Source organism: Lissotriton helveticus, chromosome 3_1 (assembly GCF_964261635.1).
Source record: "Lissotriton helveticus chromosome 3_1, aLisHel1.1, whole genome shotgun sequence".
Taxonomy (NCBI): domain Eukaryota; kingdom Metazoa; phylum Chordata; class Amphibia; order Caudata; family Salamandridae; genus Lissotriton; species Lissotriton helveticus.
The window spans coordinates 1,476,271,097-1,476,298,556 of record NC_136061.1 but is presented as its reverse complement, the minus strand read 5'-3'; the positions used below and the strand labels follow the sequence as shown (position 1 = coordinate 1,476,298,556).

At 45.4% G+C, this 27,460-nt stretch overlaps 1 protein-coding gene across 12 annotated transcripts in view; it reads left to right on the top strand.

Annotated features, from left to right (window-relative positions):
- BIN1 (bridging integrator 1) overlaps positions 1 to 27,460 on the top strand; it is a 617,822-nt gene that overhangs the window by 454,817 nt on the left and 135,545 nt on the right. For 2 of the 12 annotated variants that reach the window (XM_078682096.1, XM_078682098.1), the window contains 4 exons: positions 5,029 to 5,142; positions 13,632 to 13,745; positions 14,603 to 14,716; positions 20,095 to 20,214. The exons of 7 other annotated variants lie outside the window; for them this stretch is intronic. In XM_078682096.1, coding sequence (XP_078538222.1) covers positions 5,029 to 5,142; positions 13,632 to 13,745; positions 14,603 to 14,716; positions 20,095 to 20,214 — 462 coding nt within the window. The remainder of the gene's footprint in view (positions 1 to 5,028; positions 5,143 to 13,631; positions 13,746 to 14,602; positions 14,717 to 20,094; positions 20,215 to 27,460) is intronic. 3 more of the 12 variants (XM_078682097.1, XM_078682100.1, XM_078682102.1) reach the window with 2 other exon arrangements.

Below are 27,460 nucleotides of genomic sequence, written 5' to 3'. Positions count from 1 at the left end.
TACTCGAGGAGGCTAAGAGACCTTCCACAAGGACTTCCTACGCCTACAAGTGGAAGAGGTTCTGCATCTGGTGCACGTCTAAGAACTATGATCCTACCTCCTGCAAAGATGATGTCATTCTTCCATACCTCTTACATTTGGCTCAATCTGGCCTTAATTTCCATTCTATTAAGGTTCACCTCGCAGCATTAACTGCGTATAGGAAATGCCCTTCACAAACAGCCTTCTTCCAGATTCCTGCAATTAAGGATTTTTTGGAGGGATTGAAGAAAGTATTTCCCCCTGTTCGGTGTCCTTCACATTCATGGGAGCTGAATGTGGTGCTGTCACGGTTGATGAAGGAGCCTTTTGAACCTATTCATAAGGCTTCTCCACAGCATTTATCCTGGAAAGCAGCCTTCCTTGTGGCTATTACATCGGCCCGAAGGGTGAGTGAGATTCAGACCTCGTGTTGTCAAGAGCCTTATACTGTATTTCATGCTTCTAAGGTTGTCATGAGGACTCACCCCAAGTTCCTTCCGAAAGTAATTTCTGATTTCCATGTTAATCAGACGATAACTTTACCTACGTTTTTTCAGCATCCTTCCTCTCCGGCGGAGAGGTCCCTTCATTCCCTGGATGTAAGAAGGGTGTTGAAATTCTACTTAGATAAGACCAAGGACATCCGTAGGTCGGAACAATTGTTTGTCAATTATGGTTCAGTCAGGACTGGTCTTGCCACCTCTAAACAGTCCCTTGGTGGATTGTGGCCTGTATCCAGCTATGTTACCAAAAGGCTAACACGACCTTAGGGGGTAAGCCTAAGGCTCATTCCACCCAGGGGCAATGCGGCTACAACAGCTTTGTTACGTAATGTTCCCATTGCAGATATCTGTAGGGCTGCCACATGGATGTCGGTCCATACCTTTGCCAAACACTACTGCCTGGACTCTGGTGCCAGGGCAGATGCTCAGGTTGGGCAGGCTTCATTGAGAAATCCTGTTTGCACAGTAGTGGTTTTTGTCTGTTTTCATCCACCGCTGGTTAGTTTGTTGGGATGGGCTTGCCATTCTATTCACTAGATTATGACTATACGCAGAGATCCCCTACTACAGAAGGAGTAGTTTCTTACCTGTAACTCCAGTTTTGTATTAGGGGTATCTCTGTGATAGTCATAAGCGCCCGCCCTCCTCCCCGGTGGATGAAAAAATAAGGTACTGTATGCAACAGGCCTGGCTTTATACACCTTCAAAAAGAACTGAAACTAAAAGGGCTTTGGCTGTGCATCCTGGGATACCGAGTGTCTATGGAGAGTTCCTTAAAGGCACGGTATCCCTTTTCCAGACACAATGGCAGCCTAATGGGGCTTGTCTGTCTAATCCTTCCTCTCTATCATTACAAAGGATTTTTGTGAAGGGGAGTTTCTCTGAGTGTGAAACTTAACAAAGTGTGTTAAATTTAATATTATTTGGCTATCCTTTTCACTTCAAGATGAATGCTGCCCAATGTAGCCTTGTAGTTTTAGGCTGCATTATTTGTCTTTGATTTTCTCTTAAGTGTCTATGCAGGTCTGCAGAAGAAGACAACTTAAGAGACTATTTCGATTGCTCCGGGGTCCTCGCACATGGGCGGGACTATTCACAAGATTATGACTATCACAGAGATACCCCTACTACAGAACTGGAGTTACAGGTAAGAAACTACTCCTTTTCCCACATCTTATATATACTTTCTTGTCCATTCGTCACTGTGTACTCTTGTGAATTTTGACCTTTTTAATAAAAACACGAATTCAATACCTGTTCTGTTGCGCTGCTTGCTCTTAGCCTCAATAGGTTTGCTTTTCTTTTCACCTTTCTCTGAACTTCTTAACAAAGGGATTGGCATTATTGGCTCTGGTCAGCACCCTCATCTGCCTTCTCTTTCTCTTGACGTCTCCCAAGTCGCTTTCTGCCTTCTACTGGAATTCTTTGTACCACCAAAATGCAGATCATTTTCTTCATTTCTGCTACTGTTAGTAAAATAGCACACATTTGCTTCCTATTGGTAGAATTTCTGAACCCCTGCAATAAATTTATTTTGCATTTACCCATATCTATTCAACAGATTTAAGTAAAGAGATTGCTCAGACCATTTTTCAAAACTTTATTTTGGAAAAGTTTCCTTCATGATAGCTAGGATTGTTTTTGTTCTATGTCCAGACTGGAGGCAATGATTAAGCTAGGCCAAAGCTTTCTCACAACCAAAGAGTCCACATCCACCACTGGTTTCAAATATAAATGTGTGAAGATGGGTTCAGATGACCAGTCTGCTGCATTGAGCAAATGTTCCAATCGGGCCCCTCAGGCAAAGACTTTGTACCCTGTAGATCCCCTAGCCAAGTAAGCGTCACATTTTGAAAGGTCAGTACCTGTTTTCTGCATAGTCCCTCTTACCCTTATGATAATTATGAGACCAGGCACTGGTAAAAAAAAAAAAAGGATTCCAAACTTGGAACTTGAACTTGGAACTTACCCAAGACCACCGTTTATTTGTTCGAGCCAGGACTTTTCTTTCACTTTCTCAACGGAGACCATACTAGCTAGACAAATGCAATATTCTTTCATATTTTTATCTGCACAATCATTTTCTCAGGTTTATTTATTTGATTACTTTAATTCAAATGAATTAATTTGTAATCCTCTATGAAATAATAAGCAGAAACGTTCTCTATCCAAGCACTTGATTATACTGCAAGAACAAAACCGTATTAGTTCCTTAAGTTGAGTGGACATTAAAGGGCTTCTTTTGGATCAGGAATTATGACTATGTTTGTTGATCTTTAAACAATTTCTTGCGATCGCCAGGCGTAGAAAGCAACATCTCTGCTGTATTACGTTTTGAGTCTGATTTTTCTGATATAAATTGTTTAATTTGGCGCAAGAACTCTTTGGAACGAAATTAATAATCTTCAGGTTTACTAACCTGCTCTGTGACTCTCATTAGCAGTTCCAATGTCTATCAAACTGTTTCTTATTTCGTATTTCTTTCACTTATTTAAGTTTTTCTTTCTCTTTGTGCCTCATGTCTCAGCTTGTCTTCTGGTGAAGTTTTAACCACTTCTACATTGAACCGTCCCTTTGTTTTTCTCTACGTGTTTGCTAAATGTGATCCTTCCATTGATTTTGCTTTGTTTTGCTAAATTTAATCTTCTACTTGCTTTTCTTTTTGTTTACCATCTTTCTGTTTCTCCATACTACGTGTTACTTGTTGCACTATGTTCTCACTGCGGTGGGGAAATATGAACCCTTAAGTTCAGCGGATTTTGTTCCCTCGGCTGTTATTATTTATATTTCTTTGACTTCTGTGATTAATCTGCTTCTGTATTCTGAAAGTGTTGCTGCCTCCCTTGACAGCACAGGGCATCTGTTCCTAACTGATGGAATAATACCTTTTGTAGGCTTCTTATGCTATCTCTTCTCTGCGTTTCAAATGCAGGTTGCATGCTCTAGTTGTCAGCTGTCCGACTGAAGCCAGCCCATTCCATTTACCCGTCTCTGTTGACATTTCACTTAGAGCCTGCGTCAAAAATATGGTTTTCATCAGTAGCTGTGACCTACTTGTGGAAAGTTGGAGGCAATTAGGAAAGTGTTCCCTTTTTGCAGACAAAACATGTTAATTGGGCCCCTTCTACTGCAGTCTTACGGCTATGATTTATTTACTGCAACATTTTCCATAACATCAACATAACCTGAAAATAGATTGTATTGGAATTGCATTTCTATAGCTATTGCTAGCCCTAATGAGGCACTGAAGTGATTGTTGTATAGAAAGCACACATGTAGCATTCTTGTTAATCCGTCCACATTTACTACAGAGTACGCTGTTACCAGGGAACAAGAAAGCACCTTATTTAAAAAAGCATTGATGAATGTTTAGTAGCCACATCTTTTTCTTGCTTATGTGGAAGGAAGATCGTACCTATCTCACCCCAGTTAGAAGAACCCTACGTCTTGTGCCTTATTCCACGTCAGTAAATTTGCCATTCTAATGCTCCGGGCCCTGGCTGGGGGATCTGGTTTTGTCTCGAAATACCATACTTGGACACATGGTTGGGGAGACTTCATCAGTCATGCTTCACACAGCAATGTAGCCTGCTCAACACTTGCTACTCTACCTACCTGCAACAGAAGCTATTTGTATCTAAATGGAGTTTACAGGTCCCTTCATAATAATTGGTCTGAAACAATAGTATCTCTTGGGGATTAATAGGGGGTGGCTGTTCAAATCGAGGGGACGTTCAGCGTGAATTTTTTCCTACCATTTAGGTGTAGTTGCACAATTTGAGCGCCTGCATACCATCTGTTACCAGGAATTTCACATCCCGTGTTGTCCAGGGATAGATGTCCTAACCTTGCCACCCAAAACCTTCTGGTTTTTGTTATGCATAGAGCAACTTCTGGTGTATTCCACGAGGCTACAAACACGACCTTGTATCAAAGTGGTACTTTGATGATGCTGGCATTTTTGCATTTCGAACTTCTGTTATTTGCTGAGTGTGATGTCTTATTATTTGCACCAGTTTTCTTGTTTGTGTTTGGCCATTGCTTTCCTCATAGTGTGCATGTGCCGTTTCATGTTGCGCACAAGTACATTTGTTTATTACCCCTTTACTATCCTCTGATATTGGCTTTGTCACTACTATCTGTTTTTGTACACATTTGTGGAAGAGTGCACCCAAGAGTACCTGCAGATGTATTGAAAATAAGGAACCCCAGATGCTATTGTCTCAGGGCTGGTTCATTCACACTGTTTCTTCTGCTGAATTTCTTATCATACTCTAATGGTCATCAGTAATGCCCTGAAGAGAGTTGCCCCCGGGTTTGAATGCATTTTCCTAATTTAAGACGGCTACATCCTCCCATATGTATAGAACCTGGGTATTCTGATTACATTCTCTAAACCAAGGACCTACACAACTGTAGGATCGGCCACATCCTCTTATGGAACTCTTGTTTCTTTTTATCTTCCCAATCTTCACCTTCTCCTCCCCTCAAATCCCTTGTCCAGCCTGAAAAAAGTGCCTCTTCGGACATGCAGTCTGTGGACCCTTTTGGTGGTGATGGCACCAGTGACTGCGCATTTAGTGCGTCGTGGCCCAGCCAGGTCACGGAGGATCCTCAAGTAAGTGATTTCACACTCAACAGCAATGGATTCATACATGTATGAGGCATGAATCCATGAGTGGGGAAATGTGCAATGCAAGAACTTGAGTACAGTCATGCCACCTAGTATACACTGCATACAGAGTATTCAAAAGTGCCTGGAATACGACTTTTCCTCCAATTTATGATTTGGTATGGAATATGAAAATACCTTTGAACTGATGTATGACTCTACTGTACACATTAGTCTGCTTGTATCCCGTAATAAATGTGTGTAACTGGAAAAGCACATTGTATTGTATAGCTAGTGGCCCTTACACCATTCATGCTATATCCCTTGTGACGGAGAGGAGAATTGTATAATTTGTACTAGTTTATATCCTCATATATAACTTTATTTCGATCATAAAGATCTTAAAAGTACACAGCACAAGAAGGGTAAAATACAGAATAATAAAACATTTTCATAATGTGATTTTAAATACATAAATGCCATACAATGGTTTAAAAGCTGGAAAATTAAAAACAGATAAAAAATACGGTGTGTCACACAATACAATTGGAGCGCTTAATCCACAGTGCATACCAGTATCTGGAAAGACCATAGACCAATAGCCTGCATGTGTCAGTGCACAAAATTCTCAGCACCTCAAGGTAATGGCCAGGGCCAACCAATCTGCATAACGGAATTAACCATTTTTTTCCTCAATGATATATAGTATGGGCAGAAAAAAAGTAAGTGCACAATGGATTCTGGTCTGACTTTGTACGAGGAGAAAAGGTCATCTTTAAGAGTATTGCAGCGCCACTTAATACAAACCAATTTTGTGTGTAGGGTCTTGTAACAGAACTGGATAAAGAGTTAACATGCCGGCGGGGGAACAATTTCATCAATAGTGTTCTTGAAGCGAGAGACAGATTTAAAATTAAGGAATTCTTGAGTCAGACAACCCTCAGATTTTGGCAAGTCCTTTTCTGATGTAGCTTCCCAGAACATCGCTTTAAGCTTAACCCTCGTCGTGAGGGCCAGACCTTCCGAATTTGACCAAATGCATCCAATACCAAGCCCCCCCCAATAGATCCCTAAGAGCTGAACCAGAGGATAGAGGTTACCTGGGGGAGTTTCAAAAGGCCTGACAGAGCCTCACGATAAGATGTGAGCTCCATCATAGGATCACAGCCTGTGCCAAAACAGAAATAATTTGTAATTCAGCTTGTGGGCTATTTGTCTAAGGGCAAGGTCCAAAAGGAGAGGGATCAAAGGGGTACTAGAGGGGAGGTCTACCAAGGACCTAAGAAAGCAGTTTTCAATACTAGACAGACAGGTTGTGTTGCCCGTGACCCAAAGTTCTGCTCCATAAAGACCCCCCCCCCCACCTAAAACCTTGATGTTGTAGATTTCAAGAGCTGGGGCTACTTGCCTGTACAATGCTGTTGTGTGTATTTTACTAATGTGAGCAGTCTGTTGGATTAGTTGCAATTTCACTTTCTCAATGTGGGCGGCCCAATATGTTGTCGGGGTCAAGCGAATACCTAAATAATCAAAGACATCAACTTGCTCCAATTCACAACTTACTACTACCAACAAACACAGGTCTTTTAGAAGGTTTGGTATATCCTCTCGTGAGAATCATGTATTTAGTTTTCGCCTCATTTAGCACCAGGACCTGCTCGTCACAGAACTTTTAAAAACTATTCAAGAGTTGTTGGAAACCCTGCAGAAATGTAGACTATTAGGAGGGTGTCGTCGACGAAAAGAAGAGCAGGAGCTCTTTTTATGCTGATTTTAGGGGCATTACACCCATCTCTGTCTAAAGAGTCAACCACCTCGTTAATAAAAAGAGTGAATAATCTGGGAGTTAACACACATCCCTGTCTCACTCTACGTTGGGCTGGGAAAGTTTCCGTAACTTGATTGTTCTCCCCCCACCTCACTTGTGCTGTGTTCGATAAGTGTAATCTAATTAAAACATCTAAAAGATTTCTAGGTAGGCCCATCTCTTTTAAGACTCTCCAAAGGCTGGCTCGGGGGACCAGGTCGAACGCGGACCGTAAGTCGCAAAGGCCACGTAAAGCTTCCCTCCCTTAACAGATACTTCCTTTCAATAAAAGACAAAAAGCCTGATCCAGAGTACTAGTTTTAGTACGGAAGCCCGCTTGATAATCACTTAAAACTCGGGACTCTGGAATCCAATCCTGAACCCTATCTAAAATTTGTTTGCAAACAATTTTCTGAAGAGAGTCAATGAGAGTTATGGGCCTATAGATAGCTGGCTTGTCTCTATCCCCTTTTTTGTAAATGGGCACTATTTCCGCTATATTCCACGAAGGGGGAATGGCAGCACCAGACATATTGAGTTGGTAAGCAAATGTATATAAGAACCCCAGAGAGTTGTCCTCTCTGTATAAATCGTTGGGAATTCTATCAGGGCCGGGGGCACGGGCTGCGACACACAGGCAAATTGCTGCTTGCGTTTCCTCTAGAGAAAAAAACAGAGCATTACCCTCTCCACCAGGTGCCTCCCTCCACCACTCACTAACTTCGGCTGTTACTATGGTGCTGGATTCATAAAGGGAACCATAGTGCGCTACTGAGTCTTCCCACTGGACTGTGAATTCCAGGGCTGTCTTGTTCCCCTAAAGCCAGTACGCTTCCTTGCTCCAGAAGGTCTTGGAATCGTGGGATATCAACGCCCTCTGTTGGGAGGAACACAAGGAACCCTCCCACTTCTTGTTAGCTATCTCCATTGCCTGCCTGTACTTGGCTCTACAAACCGCCACCTCAGGTCGTGCTTTCAGCTTTACTGCACGTACAAGCAATCCTGCAGTCCTGGTTATACCAGGTATTAGATTTAGTGGTCTCTAGTTGGCAGAGGTAGGTACCTTTGACCAAATATGGACCCTTGTGTCTAGTCAGGGTAAGGGGGTACACTCCTAAAATAACCCCTGCTCACCCCCTTGGTAGCTTGGCACGAGCAGGCAGGCTTATCTCGGAGTCAGTGTGTAAAGCATTTGTGAACACATACAGTAACCCAGTGACAACACTACAGATGGACACCACACAAGTTGAAGTGGACTATAAAAATAGTATTTTTATATAGACTTAACACAAGACCACAAATGACAAAGATCCATAATACTGTACTTTATAAATGGTAGAAAAAGCTTAGTTCTCTTTAGATGGTAAATGCAACACTGTATGCTCAATGTACCTTTGGATGCGTAACGCTATACAACGAAAGTGATGCAGGGAAGGTGATGCGTCGGTTCCTTACATGCAAGAACGGTGATGCGTCTGTTCCCTACTGCTGCGTAGGGGACGATGATGCGTCGGTTCTTCTCTGTGTGGGGAGGTGATGCGATGCGACCAGCAGCGCTGTGATGCAATGAAGATCTGATGCAATGCGACAAAATTGTGTCTTCTCCTTTATGCAACAACGACGAGGCCATGCATGCACTCCCAACGGCCGTGTGGTGACTCTGTGAATCTTCGGAGCCGCGACAGGCCCACGCCTGACACGCTTCTCCAGGGATGCGAAGGCGTCTGCTGCGACGGCGACACTCTGCTCCGGTGATGCGAGGCGCTTCGGTGAAGCGATGCGGCTGCACCCTTCAGTGATGCGACAGCTGCGGCAGCATCACGCTTCTTCTCAGTGAGTCGCGCTTCCAGCTCCCTGCGACACGGAGTGTCTCAGAAGGCCCAGCACAACAGTAGGCACTTCAAATTCCCAGCAAGGAAATGCAGGGGAGTTGGTTGGTGAAGTCTGTTGTCCATGAGACTTCAGCAGGAGGCAATCTCTATCTTCAAGCCCTTGGAGATCCTTTACAAGTTGATGAAAGTAGCACATAGTTCCTTTCTCCTTTCTCTGCCAGTCAGGCAACCACTGCAGGCCAATCCCTCAGACAGCACTCAGCTTAGGGATAGTCTCCTCCTTCAGGTTCTCTCTGGTTCCTCTCCTCAGCAAAGGTTCTTGTTTCCCAAAAGTGATCTAAAGTCTTGGGGTCTGTGTTTGATTGATTCAGATGCTCCGTCCATCACCACCCCCTTTTGTACCGCTTTTGGCCGCCATAAGTGTGGCAGGGTATGCTCAGACGTGAGTCCCTTGCTCACTTTGCCACTGGATTCAAGCAAGCCGGGCTGAAGACGGCTGGAATGTCAGAAACCGGTCCTCGGAAGCTTGTTTCCGGTCCAGGGAAGACATGGCTTGGCAGTTTGGGCTGGACTGTTCCCATTAGGCACAGGGTCAGACTGATTTGCATATAGCCATCTCTGAACTGGGGTGGCAGAGTGGGCTAAAGAACGGTGATGGATTAAACCCAGATCTTTTGACTGTGTGTGAGTGTTTGATTGATTCAGATGCTCCGTCCATCACCACCCCCTTTTGTACCACTTTTGGCCGCCATAAGTGTGGCAGGGTATGCTCAGACGTGAGTCCCTTGCTCACTTTGCCCCTGGATTCAAGCAAGCCGGGCTGAAGACGGCTGGAATTCCAGAAACCGATCCTCGGAAGCTTGTTTCCGGTCCAGGGAAGACATGGCTTGGCAGTTCGGGCTGGACTGTTCCCATGAGGCACAGGGTCAGACTGATTTGCATATAGCCATGTCTGAACTGGGGTGGCAGAGTGGGCTAAAGAACGGTGATGGATTAAACCCAGATCTTTTGACTGTGTGTGAGTGTTTGATTGATTCAGATGCTCCGTCCATCACCACCCCCTTTTGTACCGCTTTTGGCCGCCATAAGTGTGGCAGGGTATGCTCAGACGTGAGTCCCTTGCTCACTTTGCCACTGGATTCAAGCAAGCCGGGCTGAAGACGGCTGGAATGCCAGAAACCGGTCCTCGGAAGCTTGTTTCCGGTCCATGGAAGACATGGCTTGGCAGTTCGGGCTGGACTGTTCCCATGAGGCACAGGGTCAGACTGATTTGCATATAGCCATGTCTGAACTGGGGTGACAGAGTGGGCTAAAGAACGGTGATGGATTAAACCCAGATCTTTTGACTGGGTGTGAGTGTTTGATTGATTCAGATGCTCCATCCATCACCACCCTCTTTTGTACTGCCCAGTCAACATGGCAGTACCAGACTGCACACAGTCTCAGCAATGGCAGACCTGAGACACACTTTACAGACTGCTTCTGTGGGTTGCACAACCAGTGTTGCAAGCCCACCAGCAGCATTTGATTTAAAAGCCCTGGGCACCTTCAGTGCACTGTACTAGGGTCTGACAAGCAAACCAAACCAGCCAATCATGGAGTCACTAATCCATACATCAATTTACCATATGGAAGACTTGCACTGTGGCACTGAATAGCAGTGGCATAGTGCCCAAATCATCTATAACCAGCAAAAACACATGAGGCAAGAGCAAAAATATGGAAGGGAGACCCACGCCAATGGTGTCAGGTCTAACACCAGGCAGCCTGGAAATCCGACCTCAGATGGGTGCTGTTTCCTCCCTTTTTTTGAACTTTCCGTGGTTGACTTAGCATGTCCCTAATTTCCTTGTATAGTAACTTGTGGCAGGATCCCGGGATCTTCATAACATCGTTAGTGGAATATTTGGCTAGCTCCTCTAGTTCCAGATGAACTTTGCCTTTGAGAGTGTCAAGGGCCCCGGATGTTCCTCCACCCAATCACATGTGGTGCATCTCAGATTATTTGTAATAGAAAGGACTCCCAGGTCAGGACTACCCCTAATTTCAGGTTCCAGGGTGCCCTGCTTGATAAAAGTAAGGGCAAGGGCATTATGGGCGCTATCACTTCTTTTGACTACCATTTCATCAACTAGGGCCAAAGTTTGAGGGCGACCAGAAAGTAGTCAATTCGGCTTTCGTAGCCACGTCTGTTGAAAGTAAAATCTCCTTTTAGGTCAGAATTAGTTCTACTGTTTGTGGCTCTCATGTCATGCTACAAGGTGACGACCAGCACCTGGCCTCTTCTCTTTGACCACTTGACTGTAGGGAGATCTAGCTGTGGAATTTGCCACTCTCTGTCCCTCTTCTCAGTCAAGTCTGACGTAGTTAGGGTAAGGGATTCGAAGGTACAATTAAAATCTCCCGACACTAGTACAGAAACATGATCTGAGAATTGGGACAAGGCATGGTCTACAATGCAGATCATGTTGGTTTTCTCAGAGCCCTGCACCACTCTGTTATATACATTCAAAATCCTGATTTTCCAGCCACTGTAAAAAGTCAGCTTAAGAGCAGTATATCTTGGGATTCGACAGGGAGGAGCTTGACTTTGGACCCCAGTGCAGTTTTAACCCAGACTGCTAGACCTCCTGAGGGTCTACCCAGCTCCTTCCTAGTGGCATTAATGCCATAGGCAGAGAAACCACTTCTGTGTGGAGTACACAAACTGCAGCTTTCCTGAAATCAGATCACATGATGGGAGTCTATGAAGAAGCACCATTCTGGGTCAGCTATACGCTTTCACAGCTTTTTATACACAGCCCCTCCCAGACCGGCAGAACTGTGTCGGGGACCCCCGAGCGGAGGCAGTTTATAAAGTGACCCCGCACCTGGGTCCACCGCAGCTGTAACCCGCAGAAGTCACAGTCCGGCGGGTCACTCTCAAGAAACAGACCCCCAGGAGATGCGCTCAATAAACTGAATATTACACCCTTTAAAATACAGCACAGGCACTCCTGGCCTCATTGCCCTGCTCGGCCCATCAGCAAAGCCGCGCCCCGACCAGTGAATTCATTCGCAGCCTCAGCAGCCATACAGGGGGTGCGGACCCCAGCCATCGCCCACTCCCCTTATGGATCCATCCCCGCCCTGCTGAAGAGGGGTGCTGTCCACCCTGTTTGGGGCATCGGAGACAGGGCATGAACATGTCGTGGGCCCAGGCGTTCCACGGTAACTCTTTGATGCATACACACAGTCAATTTAATTAAGTGAACGCAAGAAAATACAGCAAAGAAAATAGTTCACCAGTGGAGGATTATTGTAAGAATAATTTAGGAATACCATCTATCTATGTGAAAACGGAAGCAGAGGGGTGACGAAGAGGGACAGCAGAGGGCAGTACAGATGTAATAATCTGTATTTTTTTGTGTGGAAGTCATCTTCTGTTCTGCAGACTTGGCGCGTTTTTTAGTGCCATATTAAAGTTTACTATTTTATGATTGGTTTTATATGTATGATCTAATTTTAACGCTTTCCACCGGAAATTAGATCAAATGTCTTAGTTTCCTTTCAGCCGATAAGCTTTTTGCCGATGCGCAGACTAAAGAAACGAGAAGCTCCAGCCCAGTCTACGGAAGCTGGTACCATTATCCACATTAAAAGCACGTTTGTTGTATCTTCCTTGTACTCTCCAGCACAGCAGTTTCACTCTTTGTTTTGCCGCACAATATGGGAGGCTACATGGCACAGTACACCGTGGCCGTGGAATGTCCGGTTCTTGAAGGGGAGGGAGGGAAAGTGAAAGTGCGCGATGCGCGCGCTGTGCCGCCGGTTTGTCAGCTGAAGGCAGACAGGAGGTGGCACGCGCGGACAGGAGTTGCGCACGGAGTGCACATCTCCTGTCTGCGTGTGCCACCTCCTGTCTCCCTTCGCGCACCAAAGCCACAGCAATAGGGTCTTCGCTAGCGAAGCAGCTCCGCTGCATTCGTAGCGAGACCTAAAAAGAAGGGGGCCAAGGCTGAGTTTTCAATACCTTTCCTAGCAGGGGGCAGTCCGAACGACCAGTACCAGCTGCTGTGGAGAGAGAGATTAAGACGACTTGCGGCAACAGCCAAGGAGGATGGCCCTGCCCCGCCTCTTCCTTGCGCTGACGGCACGCCTGCACACGTCCTGCACTACGGGGGCCCCGAGCAGCCTTTGAGCATCTCCTGGCGCGATCGGAGGTCGTGAGCGGTGCTTGGCGCAATGTCAGGTGGGGCCGTAGTCCCTAGGTAAAGTGCCAAGTGCTTTTGCGAGCGCCGAAGGGCTCCCGCGCAGCAGGAGCCCCAATTAGCCTTTGAGCGCCTCCTGGCACGAACGGAGGTTGTGGGTGGCGCCTGCCGTGATGTCAGGTGGGGGCCGTGGTACCCAGGTGAAGTGCCATGTGCTTCTGTGAGTGTTGAAGGGCTTTTGGCCTTTGCTTTTGTTTATTCCCCCTTTACCATCCTCCGATATTGGCTTTGTCACTACTATCTGTTTTTGTACACCTTTGTGGAAGAGTGCACCCAAGAGTACCTGCAGATGTATTGAAAATAAGGAACCCCAGATGCTAATGTCTCAGAGCTGGTTCATTCACACTGTTTCTTCTGCTGAATTTCTTATCATACTCTAATGGTCATCAGTAATGCCCTGAGCAGAGTTGCCCCTGTGTTTGAATGCATTTTCCTAATTTAAGGCTGCTACATCCTCCCCTATGGATAGAACCTGGGTAGTCTGATTACATTCTCTAAACCAAGGACCTACACAACTGTAGGATCGACCACATCCTCTTATGGAACTATTGTTTCTTTTTTATCTTCCCAATCCTCACCTTCCCCCCCCTCAAATCCCTTGTCCAGCCTGAAAAAAGTTCCTCTTCGGACATGCAGTCTGTGGACCCTTTTGGTGGTGATGGCACCAGTGACTGCGCATTTAGTGCGTCGTGGCCCAGCCAGGTCACGGAGGATCCTCAAGTAAGTGATTTCACACTCAGCAGCAATGGATTCATACATGTATGAGGCATGAATCCATGAGTGGGGAAATGTGCAATGCAAGAACTTGAGTACAGTCATGCCACCTAGTATACACTGCATACAGAGTATTTAAAATTGCCTGTAAACGATTTTTCCTCTAATTTATGGCCTGGTATGTAATATGAAAATACATTTGAGCTGATGTATGCCTCAATACTTTACACATTAGTCTTCTTGTATCCAGTAATAAATGGGCGAAACTGGAAAAGCACATTGTATTGTATAGATAGTGGCCCTTACACCATTCATGCTATATCCCTTGTGACAGGGAAGAGAATTGTATAATTCGTACTATTTTATATATTCAGAATGTTACTAGTATCCTTCCTCATTGTTGGTGAATTTTCTGTTGTGGGCCGCAATAGCTGTTCCCCTGTAGTCCTATACTATCTTCCAATTTTCTTAAATCGGTAAATCACACGACCGTAAACAGTCCTAAGGATGTAATTAACATGCACAGTATCTCAGAATGCTGTTGTCCCAGAATGTTTCTGGTACCACCTTTTTCTGCTCCTCTTCCCATTACTGCTGCTGATGATCATGGCCAATTATTTGAGGAACACAGCTCCAGTTAGACCCTATATAACATTACGTATTTCCAGCTCAAGGTTGGGTCAGGAAATGCCTTTCTTCTATGTGCCAAAACCTGAGAAAACAATGTATTTTCATGGGAGCAGGTCTGTACATGCGTGTTTGACTACATTCTCTCCTTGCTTCTGTCTGTCTCATCTTTCCTACACACATTTTTCTTCTCCCTTTCCCATCCTCCCATGTTGCTTCCAATTCCACCACCACAGCCTGACAAGAGTGACTCTTTCAAAATGCAGTCTGTGGATCCTTTCGGTGGAAATAGTACTAATGATTGCGCATTTACTGTGGAGTGGCCCAGCCAGGTCCCTGTGGCTGCTCAAGTAAGTGATTTCGAACTTGCCTTAAAATCTTACAGTTTATGCAGGTATGAGGCACCTTTGCTTTTAAATAGGAGAGCTACAATAGGTATGCATTGATCCCACCCTGAAAATGTTGGACAAAGAGCAGTCACCAATGGCTGAATCTCTTTTTACATCACACATTTGTTGCCTGCTACATAAATAGCTTATCGCAATTTTGTTATTAATTATCGACTTTGTTTGCTACAATCTTTTTCATTTCAATTTTACTTCCTTTACCTCTGTGCAATAATAGCTGTTAATTACCCTTCCCGTAGTTATGAACCTAAGAAGCATGAAGGGGCACAAAACAAGGTGTGGGTAATTACCCACTGTTTTTGCTATGCAGGCGAAGGAAGAAGAGTATTAGCACTACCTCACTCTCCCTCACCAGAAATAGGAGCACTGAGGGGAAATGAGCAGTTTCTCACCTGAATGTTTGAGTGAAAAGTCTCCATTTTCCCACAGCCCATCCTCAGCCATTTCTGTAGAAACTTCTGGCTTATATACCACTGTCTCGGCTCATCCCCTGTTATAGAAACCGGGTACTGCAGTTGGCAGTGGTATACGCCATGTACAAGTAAAGACCCTTACTTCTTGCCAGAATAAGGGATTGCACACCCAAGATAACCCAAACTGCTCGAAAAATGCATCCACAAGCGGCTCTGCAACCGTATAGACTAATTTTAACTACTTAACCTCTATCAATCCGGTTTCAGAGCAGGACATAGTACTGAAACTGCACTAACTCACATTGTGGATGATGCCCTAAAATCACTTGATCAAAATGTTCCTTGTCTTTTGATCCTTCTGGACCCGTCTTTTGCATTCGATACCGTCAAACACGATCACTTGATTAATCTTCTTCAACTTAAGATGGGTCTCTCAGGACCAGTTCTAAAATGGTTTGCCTCTTTCTTACATAACCGCACACAAAGGATTCAACTCAACCAGTCCCTTGCATCCAGTACCCCGGTCAGGATTAGAGTTCCGCAAGGATCCACGCTCTTGCACACGATCTTCAACCTTTTTATGGAACCTCTCACTATCCTTCTGAACCATTCTCACATTCATTACCACATGTATGCGGATGACACGCAACTTTACCTGAAGATCTCCTCTCTGGAGGACATTAAAACTTTAAATAAGGCTCCCTCGCAAACTCAACAATGGTTAGCCCAGAACCATCTACTGTTGAATACCCTCAAAACTGAATTCCTGCTGACTGCCTCACACAACCACTCTGCACCCAACCTGGAATGGCTAAAACAACTCACGGCCCTTAACTGCACCCCTTACATGGTTGATTACGTTAAATTGCTAGGCATTACCTTGGACAAATGCCTTAACATGCAAGCTCACATCAATGCCACTATTAGGTTGCCAACTTGCATCTTACACCCTTAAGAAAATCAAGCCTTTCCTTCCGCCAGAGGACTTACAGCCTGCAGTACAATCCTTGGTGATCTCACAACTTGAATATTGTTTGGTGACCCTTGCAGGGCTTCCTAAAGCACGCTTGGCCCCTCTCAGAGCCACACTCAATGCATTGGCCAGGCTCATCACAGGCTCCAAAAAACACGATCGCATCACACCTGACCTTGTGCAGCTTAACTGGCTGTTTATTGAAGCCAGGATTCGTTTGCCTCACGCGTAAAGCCCTGCATTACAACACTCTGGCCTATCTGGCGAACAAGCTTGCTCTTTCTGGCTCCGGTCGGAACTTAAGGAGTACGTCCACACTACCCATGAAACCTCCTAAATTAAAAAAGAAAAGTACGTACACATGTGCTTTCTCCGGCCATGCGCCTAGAATTTGGAACGCTCTTCCTACGGAGATTAAAGCCAATGCTTCCACTAACTCTTTCACGAAACAGGCTTTTCCTGAGTGAACATTTACTGCATCATCCTGTACTCTTTCAAGTCCCCTTGCTGACAGATTTGACATTTATCCCAACATATCTTTCTCTATTTAATTTTGATTGGTTGGTAAATTGTTATTTTACACTTGAGCCCTGCCGGAACTATACTAGAAGAATACTTCTTGGGCCGATTATAGATTTGTAATTTATTTTACTATGTTGTGACAAGCCACTCTGATTGTTTTGCTGAATGTTACAGGAAATATATTGCACTATATAAGAAACTGAACTAGCGGGGCCCACTACCCGGGACTTGATCTTGATTGTTTACTCCTTGTTGTTTTACAGTGTTGACCTCCATTGTACTGAGTTTATTCATGCTTTTGCCTCTGTATACAGCGCTCTTGATACCCGCAAGGGCCATGTTCGCGCTTTATAAAACTTTTCAATAAAATAACCCTTTCTCACCTCTTTGGTAGCTTGGCACGAGCACTCAGGCCTAGCACAGAGGCAATGTGTAAAGCATTTGTACATAACACACACAGTGAAAACACTACAAAAGGATAACACATCAGTTTAGAAAAATAAAGTATCTAAACCAAACAGAAACAAATGACAAAAATACAACATACACAACTCAATATATGAATTTTTAAAAGGTTTCGAGCAATTCTGTCCATAGGAATATAAGGCTACACAAAGTGCCTCAAATGCATCAAAATCCACATGGCAAAACAGCCGCAGGAGAGGGAAGAATCGGAAAACACAACAATGCTTCAGTTCCTGAGTCCTTGGAGAGGCGATGCAACAGTTCTGCTGTACGTAGGAGAAGTGATGCGTCGAATCGGGACTATAGGGGAAGGTGAGGTGTCGATTCCAAGACGGTTCTGGTCTGCGGGAGCTGGGGTGGGGTGCCGCACAGGCGTGATGCGTGGAAATTTGGTCGATGCAGTATCGACAAACAGGCACTGCTCTGATTTCTCCATTTGCGGTCACACAATGCCTCGTTTCTTGTAGCCGCACAGCAGGACCTGCGTCTGAGTCGGTGCGGGGGGTTCGGACTTCCAAGACTGGTGTGTTGGACTCTGCATGCAGCAGTTCTTTGGGCCGCTGACCGGCGCTGCTTCAGTTTCTTCGGCTGCCCCGGGGCTGTGCGTCTGGAATTTCTCACACACTGCGGTGCTGAATTGGAAAATTCAGCCACAAGAAGGTAGAAGTGTTGATTTTGTAGGTTTCTTCAGTTCTTGATAGTTCTTTTCAGCAAAAAGAACCTCCAAGGGCCCAGAACTGGATTTGGCACTGGAAGGCAGGTCAGAACTTCCAGCAGTGGAGTTCAAGGAAGCTGCAGGTGAACTTGAAGTATTTGTGCTCCAGAGACTTCCTGACCAGCAAGCTGTACATCAAGCCCTTAGAGAGTCTTCTTAAGCAGGATACCACCGCAAAAGTCAAGTCATTTCCACTGCCCACAGTCAGAAGCAGCAACTGTAAACCAACCCAACAAAGTAAAAACGCACAGTAAAGAGGAAGTACTCCTCCTGGCAGCTCTTCGACTCTTCTTCTTGACAGGGTCCTCTTAATCCAGAGGTAATCTAAGGTTCTGGGATTTTAGGTCTTATACTTATTTCTCTTTTCCCTTTGAATTCTTTGTTCCGAAAGTCCGTTTTGCTCATTAAAACCAGTTCAGTCCTCCCTGGTCCAGCCACATTACGGGGGGTGGGGGGGTGGGAGACAGCATTGTGCAGGGCAGCCACAGCCTCTTCATATTCAGGTGTTCGTGACAACTCCTCCCACCACACTATCCCAGGATGGCTCATTAGCATGTGCAGGGCACATCTCCGCTCCCTTTCTGACAGCCCCTGTCAGTCTAAACTAGACGGTGAACCCATAAGCGGGCAGAAGCACACCGGACCATTAAACAAGAAAATGACCGCTTTCTAAAAGTGGCATTTTCAGACACACAATTTAAAAATTGTCTTTACTAAAAGCTGTGTTATTAAATTCTGTGTCCAGAGAGCCCAAACTCCAAATCTCTAGCTCTTCCCAATTTAAAGTTATGCTTGTAATATGTTACAAGGCAACTCCAATTATAGCCTATGGGAGAGCTAGTCTTTGCAGTAGTGAAAAACGAAATACACAGTATTTTACTATAAGGACATGTAAAGCAGACCAGTACATGTCCTACCTTTCACATACACTGAACCCTGCCCATGGTGTAACCTTGGTGCACTTGCCAGGTCGAAATGGCAGTTAAAAACTGCGTGCTCAGACACTGCAGTGACAGGTCTGAGACACATTTAACAGGCTACTTGTGCAGGTGGCACAATCAGTGCTGCAGGCCCACTAGTAGCATTTGATTTACAGGCCTGGGCAACCATAGTGCACATTACTAGGTACTTACTAGTAAATCAAATATGCCAATCCTGGAAAACCAATCAGAATTACAATTTACACAAGGAGCATTTGCACTCGTGTCAGCAGTGGCAAAGTGCCCAGAGAACCTAAACCAGCAAAACGAAGTCCAGCACACAGTCAAAAATGCAGGAGGTAGAGGCAAAAATTAAAAGGAAACCAAGCCAAGGATGCCAGGTCTAACACCCTTGCTTTTGGTGAAGGTAAGCCCAGTTAGTCAACAAAAAGTAGAAAAGGTTTGTTATACTTTGCTTTTCTTACTTTGCTTTAGCTGATTGAACTTTCTTTGACTAAAATCAAGGGGTTAAACCCAGACAGTCGTGTGTGAACTGGCATCAGCTAAAGGAGCACTGTGGGAGTGTGCAGCTATTTCCCTCACTCAGACATTCAGGAGAGAGGATGTTAATGCTCCCACAACACGCTCTGTTTCCCCCAACCAGGAGATATGTTGGCAGCTGGGTTCCAGCAGAATGTCCCCTTTTAGGGCCTGTATCGTTAAACATAACCAGCAACTGGAGCATTCTGATTGACTGATCAGTAACCAAAGTTGCACTACAGGTGCTAGCCTTTGTTACAGAATTCTTTGGATTTCAGGAACAATAGTCTGTTGTATCTCACTCTTCCAGCCCTAGCTGCCAGAGTACATATGATTGGCACCAATTTTATCTCCTTGTATTTGCTATTTATGCTTTTTGTTTTTGTGTTCAGTTTCATTTAATTTGATCTGCTAGGATATCTTGGTCTCCTTTTGCATCTCCATTCGATAGAATAGAAAAATTAAATGTTTGTTCAGCAGGGAGTTGCTGGTTCTCCTCAGGTTTTCTGTTGTCACATTTTCATTACTAAGAGACTTGGTTGAAGCCGACATCAACTTTCAAAGTTCTTTTACTGTTCCAGAAAAGTGCCATAAATTGACTAATTCCACTATGTGCCAATAACCTGGCAAATATGAATGTGTATTGTTGGCCACAGCTCTGCGTACATGCATGTTTGGCCACGTCCTCTTATGGTGCTCTTTATTTTATCTCCCCTCCACTGCTTGCTTCCTCTCCTGCCCTACCTTTATCACTACCCACTTCAACCTTGCAGCCTAAAGAGACCGCCTGCTCTGACATGCAGTCTGTGGATCCGGTCTGTGGCGATAACACTAGTGATTGCTCTTTTTCTGTGAAGTGGCCCAGCCAGGTCACTGAGGCTGAGCTGATCCAAGTAAGTGATTTCCCATCTATTACTGTTACAGAATCTAGCATCTGCTACTTGAAGGCATACTTCCCTCCTACCTGAGAGTTACAACGCAGTACAGTATATGCTTCATGTACAGTATTTTGCGAGTAGCACATTGCACACATGGCAGTCACAAGTGACTGGAATACGATTGTATAGCACAGTTATTGCCAGTTATATAATATGCAAAATAATCTTAAGTGACTGTGCCACCTATATCCTATTGGTTTCTCTGTGGATTTACATGCTGCAAACCTCAAGGTGCATCTACAGTGATCCTAAGAGAATTTTGAACATTGACTGTTGGGGTCTGTTTTGAAGGCAGGTAGAGGCAGATGGCCAATAATGGATGTTATAGACCTTGTCAGACATGTTCACCATTCTGTTCCTGGTGGATTAAACTTCTTACTGCATAACACCCCTTCTGCCTTGTGTTATATCAGTAGTTCTGATGGATGCTTCTAATCACATGCACCAGATTGAATCCTGAAAAATTCAGAGCAGTGCGCCTGCTCTCCAGCAGGGCTGTAGTGCGACTCTGCATTAATGGTATTCAGCTCCCCAGTGACAATAGAGCCATATGTAAGCACCACCGATTTGCACTGTCCGTTTCTTTCTTTCCATGATTTGAGACACAGATCCGGAGCACCGCGCCTTCTTTTTCTTCATTTGTGAAGCAAATTGTTCCCTTCAAATATTTCAAGTGTGCTAGGGATGTCCCCCACTAAGACTGCAGAGATTAAGCCTCGTAGGGACTGTTTCATACAGATTTTTATTTTTATTTTCAGTTTTGTATAGCGCGAACAGGACCCTTGCGGGTATCAGAGCGCTTTACAAGGCACATAAAGGTGATTTGACAAATACATAGGAATACGACGACTTAAGCAAATACATTGCTGGTAAAAGTTATTGACTAACACACATCAGCAGGTATTTATAACAAAGTTCAGGTGAATCTAGCTAAGAGGATCGCTTTCACTTCTTTTTTTTTTTTCGAGCAGTTTCGCCAGTGTCGAAATGTTGGATATGGGGCGATAGTTGTTCAAGTCTGATGGGTCAGCTGAAATTTTCTTTAGGATGGGGTTACCTGACCTGCTTTGAGGATGTCTGGGATAGTTCCTTGCACAAGAGAGGTGTTTATAATCCTGGTCCATAAGGGCACTAGCTGTGGCATGAAGGCCTTCAAGTGGGTAGCAGGGAGAGGATCTGTGAAATGGTTAGAGGGATTCAAAGCCATGAGCGTATTCAAGATAGCTTCTTCACTGTAGAAGTTGAAGGTGGTCCTGGACGCGTTGTTCTTGAGCTCGAGCTTTGAAGAACATTTGCGCGATCACTGGTGTAGGTGGCGTGGTAATGGTGTGTGTGTGGGTATGGGATAGTTGGTCGTTCCGTAGGTCTGTCTTTAAATTCTCAGTCTTTGTAGTGAAAAAGGCGGAACTTGGGGGGAGTGGTAGACCCCCTTTGATTGAGTTTTGATTATATCAAAAAGTTATTGGGGGCGATTCTTGGCGTGGTCTAATTGTTTACATATGAAGTCAGCTTTTGAGCGTCTAATCTTTCTGGAATATGAGTTTCTGGTGCTCCTTAGTAGTTTGAGGCGGGCAGCGGATGGAGCGGATCTCCATTGTCTTTCAATTGATCTCCGTGATCTTCTGTATTCATTTAGCGTTCCATCGTACCAAGGGTTTGAATCTTTTGTGGGGACTCTTTTCAATTGTAGGGGTGCTATGTTGTCGATTACCATGTTCATAGAATTGAAGTAGTGATCGGTTAAGTACTGTACATTATCTAATCCGTCCAGCGGTGTCGTGAAGATGTGGCTGGCGGATGCGAGTGTGGGAGGATTGAGGTTATCTAGGTTTCTCCTCCAGATTTTTGTTCTCCTGGGTTTGATAAGAGAGTAATTTTTACTACTTCATTGATATGGAAAGTGATTATGTGATGGTCGGACCAGTCGCAAGGTAGAATCGATTCAAGCTGAATAGAGTCTGCTTTGGAGATCACTAGATCCAGGGTTGAGCCCTATCATGGGTGGGGCTATCACAAATTTGAGACAGGTTGCGATCGAACAGGAAAGCTTTGAGGCTATTGACCTCTGGGTCGTTTAAATCATTCCAGTGGAGGTTGAAGTCCCCAAGGAAGATCTGGGTAATCTGTTGACTGACATTTGTAGCTAAAATATCCATGATGTGCTCGATGAAGGTAGGGTTGTTGCCTGGAGGATGGTAGAAAGAGTGGAGTGAGCATGTTGGTTTGTTACTGCTCGAGATGTCAAGGCAGAGGTATTCACATGAAGAGAATACCAGGGAGTTAGAGCTGTTCACAGTGAGGTTGTTCCGATGAATGCAGGCAATGCCACCCCCTAGCTTATCAGGTCAATCAAGCCTTGTGATGTAATAGTTTGAGGGAACTAAAATGTCTAAGATGGGTGAGGATGAGTCGTTTAAACAAGTTTCCATCAGGATGATAAGGTCAGGTCCATTGGTTATAATGAGGTCAGTTATCTCGACGGCATGACGCGATGCCGATCTACAGTTTAGTAGGCATTGAAGCTGGGCCTTGTTCAAGGTGGTGTTCTGGTCCTGAGAGATGTGTATTCTCTTGATTATTTTCGTCTATACCTCTGGGCGCGTGCCTTGCACTTCTAGATTCATTGGGTTGGATGGGTTGGATTAGGGACTGTGTCTGTGTGTCGGTTGTTGGTATGATCTATGAGCTATGGGAGGAGGGACGGTGAGATTTGTAGTGCGGGGAATTGAAGAAGATAGTCCTGCGGACGGATCTGGAGTAAGTGTGTTGGCGGCTGCGATTGGGGCGGTGCCCGTAATGGGGTGGGTGAAGGTGCGGTTGCGGCGATGGGTAGGGGTGGTGGAGGGGGCGTGAGGGAGATTTGGGGGCAAGGTGATGCGAGTGATAGGTGAGGTTAAGGTGCGGTTGCAGCGATGGGTAGGGATAGTGGGGGATATGGGGTCGTGAGTGAGATCTGGGGCAAGTTGATTCAAGTGAAAGGCGAGGTGGATGTGGTAGAGATTGTGGAGGGGCTTGGAAAGGGGGATGTGGCGTGAGGTGAGGAATCTGACAGAGGGTTCGAAGAATGGTTTGAGGGGGGAGTGGATCTGCAATAGATCCCCCAGAGGGGTGCCTTTGGTGCTTGGGTTCATCACATTACTCAACTACTGCACCAAGAAGAATCTAAAAGCCGTATAAGATGGTAAGTCAAAGCTCTGGGTGGTGAAGCACAAAAGGCTTTGTGCAAGTCCCGCTCAAAGTTGAAATTAAGAGCGCAGACCCACTACCGAAGTCATTTTACTCCAGACTCTTCCTTGATCTCCTACTGTGACCAACATCATACCTCAAGTTAGGCAACTCCACTGGTTCTCCATACAGAAGAGATGCCAATTCAAGCTGCTTACTCACCCACGCAAGGCTCTGCTCAACCAAGGACATTATCCACCGCCTGAAATTCCACAGAAAAGATTACGCTCCACCTCCTTATCACCTATCCACACGCTCTGGATCCACTGAAGTGGAGGACGCTCCTTCTCCTACATCACAGCAAAGTTATGGAATAGCCTTCCCATGCAGCTCCTGACCATCACCTCTCTTCCGGAATTCCGAAGAGCCCTCAAGACCTGGCTGTTCAAATGAGCCTTCTGGGACCTGCAATCACATGTATTCCCTACTAGGTGATTAGCAGCACTATAAAATCCCTGATTGATTGATTTTTGAGGCCGATCTTCCTTGTGCTCGCAGTCTTCTAGTTAGTCGAAGGGACTTGGCCCCTTCCCTCCTCTTTTCAGAGAAGATGTGAGGTTGTCACCCTGTCTTTTTGTCTCCCATTCCACAGAGGAACTGATTTCTTCTTTCTTCCGATGCACCCTGAGTTTCCAGGTCCATCAGGGAATTCAAAGCCTTTTGTGAGGCTTTGCTGCAGAACTTGGGCATGCTGCCTGTTACTTCTAGTGTGCCTATTGGCTCCAAGGATCCACAGGGCTCCCCAGTCAGATTACTACTTGCTGTTTGGCCTTCGGCGAAATCTAAACCTCTAAAACCCCCCTCTTTTTTATGTTCCAGAGTCTGTCTTGGAGTCAAAACCTGCAACAGACCCTCGATCAATGCCAGCGCTGATGCTGCTGGCACCAGGGGAGGACCCCCAGCCCATCTTTTTCTGCCTTCGAGCTGGCTTTGGTTCGACCACAACTGAGGCCATATCCAGATCTTGACGTGCCACAACTTATACTGAACCTATCGTACTAAGATACAGCCATGTACATGAATTACAACAGCTTTTTGGTTTAGACTCTGATCAGAGGCAGCCATATGGAGATCACAGTGGAGGGGGCAGTGAAGAACTTGCCCCTCCTAATGAGGCAGAGGATGGGTACATAGAACTACTGGACACCAGTGGACTGGACATCTCACCCGACTCCTGGTTGGTTCCCCAGCAACAGAGACAGAGCAGAGCACTTCTTATGCAACAGTAATTAGAAGGGCTGCTGGGGTCCTTGACATTCACCTCTCGACTATGGAGGTTAAAACAAACTTTCTTGGAGAGTTCCTACAGCTTGGCCAGGCATTGACCAAACCTGTTTTGGTCTTTAATCAAGCCCTTACTCACACACTGTTGGGCACATGGGCTAAGCCATGCTGTGGAGCCCCCTCCCCCAAATCCAACAACAAGTCATCCATCGCCATTAACCTGCTCCAGGTGATCCAGACTTTTTGATCCAGCATCCAGCTCTGCTGAGCTTGGTGGTAAGGGCGTCAGTCAGTGAAGTACACCCTAACACCTTTCCAACAAATACCCTTGATGGAGTCGAAACGAGTGGTCACATCTGGCAAGTGCATGTTCTCCTCAACCAGCTTAGCCCTGAGGTCAGTTATTGTAATCCGCCTATTGGGTCTTCATGCCCACTCGTTTTCAGACATGGTTGGTTTAACATGTGGTCCTAGATGACTTATGGCCTTCACTAACCAAAACCATTGAAGTGATTGGATGTGGCCATATTTGTTTTCCGCTCATGCCTTAATTCAGCAGACTCTCTGGGCAGGGCTGTGAGAACTAGTGTGATGTTGCAGTCACACACATGGATGAGGCCCACGGAGGCTTCACTTGTGTTTGTCCATTCATCCTTAACAGACATGCCGTTCGAAGGCTCCTGCCTCTTTGGCAAAAGGCGGAATCGGCCCTGGAACATTTTAAGGAAAGCTGAGCAATGGCATGTTCACTGGGCCTTTTAGCTCCAGTCTGGCAGTACTCCCAGGAATGTTGTCCTTTTATGGGATATGCCAGGGGCCAGCATCATAACATAACTTCACATAACACCAGCCCCAACCGTCCGCACAGCAGGCTTTCCATTTCTTTCAAGGTCTTTGCTTTGGGTCAGACAGTCAAAGGCCCGACCATCAGGGACAGCTTTCCTCCAAATATTCTGCACCCTCCAGCAATGACTGGACAGCCATATGAGGGCACACTTAGCGGCACACAGACATCCAGTGGGAGGCAGGATCAGCCACTTCCTGCAGGGGTGGCAAAATATCACATCTGAAAAATGGGTCCTGTAGGTTGTCCGACAGGACTATGCCCTACCATTTCTTTTCGACCCATTACATCTGCCACTGACAGTGAAACACCTGTCGGAGGATCACCTGTCTGTCTCAAGCCAGGAAGTGCAGGCTCCTTTGGCCAAATGTGCCATAGAGGGGGGGTACCCATTTTTAAATTTGGTACTAGATGTCATTTCCACTACTTCCTTGTGCTTAAAACCTTCCGCCGCGGTGCAGGCGTTCTCATGAGTGGGCGGGGCCGCGTTGGTCAACGGACGTGCGCAGCACTACGGAGGTAGTGCTTGCGACGGCCTTTGGCAGACTGGTGCAATGAAAGGTTTAGATGGATGGAGGCTTCTGCCCTTTCCTCAATCCTCGCCCTCTAAACATTTTACTGTGCAAATTAAAATTCAAAAGGCTCATCCTGGCCCAGGTTCCATCTGCCCTGGACCCCGGAGACCAGATAGTGCCAGTGGACATACAGGGCGCTTATTTTCACATCCTCGTCCTGCAGGCTCATAGACATTACCTGTGGTTCAAGTTCGGACACGAGAAGCTTCTTTACCATGGTCCCTTTCGGGCTCACAAGTGTTCCTCGGGTGATGGCGGTGGTTGTAGCTCATCTGTGGAGGTCAGGAGTGCCATTCTTTCCCTACCTTGACAATTAGTGATTAAAGGTGGGCTCACCACAGTCAGTTGAGGACCACCTCCAGATGATTGCAAACCTCTTGACATCCTTGTAGTTCCAGCATCCAGCTCTGCTGAGCTTGGAGGTAAGGGCATCAATCAGTGGAGTACACCCTAACACCTTTCCAACAAATACCCTTGACAGGGAGTCAAAACGAGTGGTCACATCTGGCAAGTGCATGTTCTCTTCAACCAGCTTAGCCCTGAGGTCAGTTATTGTCATCCGCCTATTGGGTCTAATGAAGAATGCACACCGGGTGAGTGAATGTCAGGCAGTAATGCATTTTCCTGTCTGACAAACCTTTACTTTGCCAATCTTCCTTGCTCTTCCTCATCCCTCGAATGAGGAAGAAAGACTTCATTGTCTGGATCCCAAGAGTGCCCATAGAAGTTAAATTGATCGTACCAAGGAATATCAGGTGGACAATCAGGTCTTTTGGGATTTTTGGGGGGCAAAGGCCAAGACCTACAGACACAAACCATCTTTTGGTGGATAGTCCTCTGTATTATGATCTGCTAAACATTAGGTAAGAGTTTTAACGGGGTTAGCCCTAAAACTATCTGACCTGGGTCAGTAATCAGGTACATGTGAAGGGGTCAGAGTATATTTCTTTTCAAAGCATCAAATGTCAAATATAAACATTGCATATCTCAAATTATAACCAGTCCATTTGTACAATGCATATTTTTATTTAGCACATAGTTAAACGGAAACTTAGCATCAATCAATAAGTTCCGGGGATTTTCTAATTCAGAAAAACTTGTAACAAAACATATAAATCAATTCATTGGGAACGAATCATATATATATAACTTGTGTCCGTCAAAGTTATAACATATTATTTACATAGTTGTGCATCAACGCGCTCTCGGTGATAAAGAAAAGGAGGTAGTTAGGTGGGATAGGTGTGATGGGATAAGTGTGGGGACTGGGTAAAGGTGTTGTGACCATAACACAATCACAGTGAAATTCAGTACAACCTTTACAGTCTAATTT